Raw genomic sequence first — 5,467 nt, 5'->3', positions numbered from 1 at the left:
TTGTTTGGCGGCCTGGGCTGGATTCGAACCCACCACCTTAGGTGTATGTGGCTGGCGCCTTAGCCACTTGAGCCACAGGTGCCAAGCCTTTGTTTTGTTTTTTGAGACAGAGTTTGATTCTGTTGCTCTCGGTATAGCGTCATAGCTCACAGCAACCTCAAATTCTTGGGCTTAAGCAATTCTCTTCCCTTAACCTCCCAAGTAGCTGGGACTGCAGATGCCCACCCCAACACCCGACTGTTTTTTTGTTGTAGTTGTCATTGTTGTTTAGCAGGCCCAGGCCGGTTCAAACACACCAGCCCCAGTGTATGTGGCCGGCACCTTAACAAGCTATGGGTGCCAAGCCATGGGTCAGTATGTTCTGTGGTAATTGATTTTCTTTCAGGTACAGACTGTACCTAAAAAGCAAGTCATTGCCAAGTCCCCAGTGAAAACAGCTGTCAGCTCTACCCAGAAGAGTTCCAGCAGTGAAGACTCCTCTAGTGAAGAGGAAGAGGATCATAAAAAACCCATAAAGAAAAAACCAGGTAGTGGACATGGGGAGTGAAACTGCGTGACTGTGACCAGGGACCTGTTGCCATAACCACATGGACCTCTCCATTTTGTTGCTTAGTGTCCTCATGACATGCCAGCTAGCTTCTCCCAAGGCTAGTGGTTCAAGATTACATGGAAGAAGCTGCAATTCCTTGTATAACCTAGACTGAGAAGTGACACCATGGTTTATTAGAAATGAGTCACTGGTTTTAGCCCACACTCAAGGGTAGGAGAGTTAAGCTCTTGTTTCTAGAAGTATCAGGAAGAATTTGTGCACATATTTTAAATTATTTGTACTTTTATTTTTTTGAGACTTAAGTCTCACTCTGTTACCCTGGGTAGAATACCCTGGCATCATAGCTCACAACCACCTCAAACTTCTGGGCTCAAGGAATCCTCTTACCTCAGCTTCCCAGGTAGCTGGGACTATAAGCCTACACCACCACACCTAGCTAATTTTCAATTTTTGTTTATTGAGACAGTCTCACTATGTTGCCCTCAGTAGAGTGCCCTGGCGTTACAGCTCACAGCAATCTCAAACTCTTGGGCTCAAGTGATTCTCTTGCCTTAGCCTCCCAAGCAGCTGGGACCACAGGCACCCACCATAACGCCTGGCTTTTTCTTTTTCTTTTTTTTTTTTTTTTTTTTTTAGAGTCAGAGTCTCACTTTGTTGCCCTCAGTAGAGTGCTGTGGCATCACAGCTCACAGCAACCTCCAGCTCTTGGGCTTAGAATGATTCTCTTGCCTCAGCCCCCTGAGCAGCTGGGATTTTTTTTTTTTGAGACAGAGCCTCAAGCTATCCCCCTGGGTAGAGTGCCGTGTCATCACACTCACAGCAACTTCCAACTCCTGGGCTCAAGCGACTCTCCTGCCTCAGCCTCCCAAGTAGCTGGGACTACAGGCACCCACTGCAGCGCCCGGCCATTTTTTGGTTGCAGCCGTCATTGTTGTTTGGCAGGCCCGGGCTGGGGATTCGAACCCGCCACCTTAGGTGTATGTGGCTGGCGCCTTAGCCGCTTGAGCCACAGGCGCCGAGCCAGCAGCTGGGATTACAGGTGCCTACCACAACACTGGATATTTTTTTATTGCAGTTTGGCCAGGGCAGGGTTTGAGCCCGCCACCTAAGTATATGGGGCTGGCTCTACTCACTGAGCCCCAGGCACCAGCACCTCCTCCTCCCCCACCCCCCCACCCCAGCCATTTATTTTTGGTTGTTGTAGTCTTTTCTGTTTAGCAGGCCTGGGCCGGGTTCTAATCTGCCATCCCCAGTATATGTGGCCGGTACTCTAACCTCTGTGCTATGGGTGCTGAGCCTAATTTTTCAATTTTTAGCAGAGATGGGGTCTCATTCTTGCTCAGGCTGGTCTGGAACTCTTGAGGTCAAGTGTTTTACCTACCTTGCCCTCCCACAGTGCTAGAATTATAGGCATAAGCCACCACTCCCAGCCTGTGCACTTACTTTAAAACCACCACTGTCTCTTTTAAATAGGTCCCTACAGTTCAGTCCCTCCACCTTCCACTCCCTCACTGAAGAAGTCCTTGGGAACTCAACCTTCCAAGAAAGCTATAGAAAAGAAACAGCCTGTGGAAAGCAGTGAAGAAAGCAGTGGTGAGTCTGGTGAGTCAGAGGGAAGCAATTTCTCCCTAAAATTCAGCCAGAGTGAGGGTATGAGGAATAAAGCAGAGAGGAATCATCTATCCTTCTTGGGTTTTGTTAAAGCTAAAAAGGCTAAGGCTTTGTATATCTCTTCAAGTTTTTTTTATTACTGTTATGGTTGGGTTGGGATTCTGGACCCAGGATAATGTCTTAAGTTCTCCCCAGATTCAAGTTCTGAGGAAGAAAAGAAACCACCAACTAAGGCAGTCGTCTCTAAAGCAGCCACCAAACCAGCTCCAGCAAAGAAGGCAGCAGAAAGTTCTTCAGACAGTTCAGGTAAGGCATATGGTGGCACTCAATTCAGTGGGATACTCTAGCCCTTGGATAGCAGCTAGAGGGCTCCCTGGAATCTGATTTGGGGAGCTGTTCATTCTGTCCCTTCTCTATCTAGACTCTGATAGCTCTGAGGATGAAACACCTTCCAAGCCAGTGAGCAACAAGAGTTCCTCAAGTAATAAGCTAGCCACTGCTACCAAGACACCTACAGCTAAGGCAGCTGCAGCTCCCAAACAATCTGTAGGCAGTGGCCAGAAGCCTTTTATAAGAAAGGCAGATAGCAGCTCCAGTGAGGAAGAGAGCAGTTCTAGTGAGGAGGAAAAGACAAAGAAGACTATGGCCACCCCGAAGTCCAAGGCGACTGCCAAAGCAACTCCATCTCTACCTGCCAAGCAGACTCCTCAGGGAAAGGACAGCAGCTCTGATTCAGACAGCTCCAGTAGTGAGGAGGAAGTGGAAGAGAAGACATCTAAATCCCCAGTTAAGAAGCCACAGAAGGTAGCAGGAGGTGTAGCTCCTTCTAAGCCAGCCACCACAAAGAAAGTAAAGGCTGAGAGCAGCACCAGTTCTTCATCTGATGATTCTAGTGAGGAGGAGGAAGAGAAGCCCAAGGGCAAGGGTACTCCAAGACCACAAGCCCTCAAGGCCAGTGGCACCACTGCACTGACTTCCCAAAATGGAAAAGCAGCCAAGGATGATAAGGAAGAAGAGGTAGAAGAAAAGAAAAAGACACCAGTGGCAGTTTCCAAGCTAGGTCTGTATCAAAGACTCTGCCCTCTGGGTTTTGTGCCCCTAAATCAGAATGGGATATATATACTTTTTGTGGTAGGGAGGGGAGAGGCCCACTAATAGGCTTCCAGTTGTAGACCCTTTGTGGGAACATGGGAGGGGGAACAGGAAACTCGTCTCCTGAGTCTGGCTTTTTGTATTTGTAGGTTCAGGCAAGAAACAAAAGCAGAATGAAGCTGCCAAGGAGGCAGAGACTCCTCAAGCCAAGAAGATAAAGCTCCAGACCCCTAACACATTTCCAAAGAGGAAGAAAGTAAATTGTCTCACTTCTCTGGAGTTGCCTTGTAATAGTAGAAAGAAAAATCTAGGGTCATTTTGACTGCTCTACCTGGCATGGCCTGGCACATGTATGTCACTTAGGAGAGCTGTTACATGACCATTTCATCCTTAATTTCCTACTTCATTCTTCTCTAGGGAGAAAAAAGGGCATCATCCCCATTCCGAAGGGTCAAGGAGGAGGAAGTTGAGGTGGATTCTCGAGTAGCAGACAACTCATTCGATGCCAAGGTGAGAGAGGGAAGATCTTTGCCATTCTTGGGGAGGAAGGATGGTGGAAGAGAGGGCAACTTTTGGTTCAGGTTGCCTCAATTCAGGGAGTAGAAAGAAGAAAGTGACAAGGCTCGGCGCCTATAGCTCAACCAGCTAAGGCGCCAGCCACATACACCCAAGGTGGCGGGTTCGAATCCCCAGCCCGGACCCGCCAAACAACGACGGCAGCAACCAAAAAAAATAGCCGGGCATTGTGGCGGCGCCTGTGGTCCCAGCTACTTGGGAGGCGGAGGCAAGAGACTCGCTTGAGCCCAGGAGTTGGAGGTTGCTGTGAGCTGTAATGCCACGGCACTCTACCCAGGGGGACAGCTTGAGGCTCTGTCTCAAAAAAAAAAAAAAAGAAGAAAGTGACAAAGCCCTTGTGTCTCTCTGTGTTAACCATCTCTTTTACTTACCAGCGAGGTGCAGCTGGAGACTGGGGGGAACGAGCCAATCAGGTTCTGAAGTTCACCAAGGGCAAATCCTTCCGGCATGAGAAAACCAAGAAGAAGCGAGGCAGCTACCGGGGAGGCTCCATCTCTGTCCAGGTCAATTCTGTTAAGTTTGACAGCGAATGACCTGGACCATCGGTTGTGACACAGGGGTGATCATTGGAGACCACTCATTCTCATAAGTGGATCTGGGAACCCTCAGTTCTGTTAGGGGAGGATATTGGTGAAGACAGAAGTTTAGGGTAGGTCCGAAGACTTTATAATACACCATCTCTGGTCCTTTTTTGTGTTCCTAGTTTTGTACAAATTTGTTTTTGAGTGTTGAATAGCAGGGACAAGGTAAGGGGATTGTTATTTTTTAACAAAATTTATTTTAGTTGTCCCCTTCTTCCTGTTCTGTGGAAGTACTCATACTGGGAAATTTGTATGTTTTATATTAAATCATTTTCTATTAATTTTTGTTGTGATTTTTAAAGGTGGATTCCCACAGAAAAAAAAAAATCTCAGCTATTAACCAAGACATAGTAAAGGGTCGATATGTATGACTTTATAGTTGGAGGAGATTCTGCCTTTGAGAGTGTACAAGTCCACATTTCATCTCTCCTTTCCTTAAGACCCTGTTGAAGGCCATTAAAGAATGATGATATTTGTGTATATGTTAAGCATGCACTCTGTAGTTAATCCTCATTCATTACGTCTGGAACTGAAGCCAGCATGGACCTACTTACTTTTTGGTAAAATTCACTGTTGTAGGCAAAATTCTGGTGTGTGAATGCTGTGGGTCAGTCTGTATATTTTTTTTGTAATTTTATCATTATTACATGATGTTTGCAATACATGTTTTTTAATTTGAAAGCAAACTTTTCTACTGTTGAAAGACATTTTCAATGACTTGACCCTTAACTAGTATTGAATTCTAAGTTAAGGACTGCATTTTTGCATTTTTTACATTATAGAAAGCAAAAATAACATTATTTAATTTAATCTGAAAAATACATCTCTCTTGGTATTTCTGTCATGGTAGCAATGGTGACTTAATTGGTTTCATTAATTTCTACGTGGTTGGGAATCACTGATCAAGAAAGTAGAAAAACAAAACTTGAAAATCTAAATTTTCAGAAGGCAGGTTACATCTGGTAAATTTATAGTAACAATAGGGGTGGGAGGAAACCTTTACAAAACATAATTATCTGAGACGCTTGAGTGAAGAGGGTTTGGGAGAACAACCTAG

General features: G+C 45.9%; 1 protein-coding gene across 1 annotated transcript in view; it reads left to right on the top strand.

The window, feature by feature from the left end:
• Nucleotides 1–4,760, top strand: part of NOLC1 (nucleolar and coiled-body phosphoprotein 1) — a 17,380-nt gene extending 12,620 nt beyond the window's left edge. Inside the window, exons 6-12 of the mRNA XM_023511775.1 lie at nucleotides 376–527; nucleotides 2,024–2,152; nucleotides 2,357–2,467; nucleotides 2,583–3,221; nucleotides 3,403–3,509; nucleotides 3,671–3,763; nucleotides 4,204–4,760. Coding sequence (XP_023367543.1) covers nucleotides 376–527; nucleotides 2,024–2,152; nucleotides 2,357–2,467; nucleotides 2,583–3,221; nucleotides 3,403–3,509; nucleotides 3,671–3,763; nucleotides 4,204–4,362 — 1,390 coding nt within the window. The 3' untranslated portion in view covers nucleotides 4,363–4,760. The remainder of the gene's footprint in view (nucleotides 1–375; nucleotides 528–2,023; nucleotides 2,153–2,356; nucleotides 2,468–2,582; nucleotides 3,222–3,402; nucleotides 3,510–3,670; nucleotides 3,764–4,203) is intronic.
• The last annotated feature ends 707 nt before the right edge of the window (nucleotides 4,761–5,467 follow it).

This window comes from Otolemur garnettii, unplaced genomic scaffold (assembly GCF_000181295.1).
Source record: "Otolemur garnettii isolate 467f Iridium unplaced genomic scaffold, OtoGar3 scaffold00021, whole genome shotgun sequence".
NCBI classification, from domain to species: Eukaryota; Metazoa; Chordata; class Mammalia; order Primates; family Galagidae; genus Otolemur; species Otolemur garnettii.
This window is presented reverse-complemented; position numbering and strand designations above follow the sequence as displayed.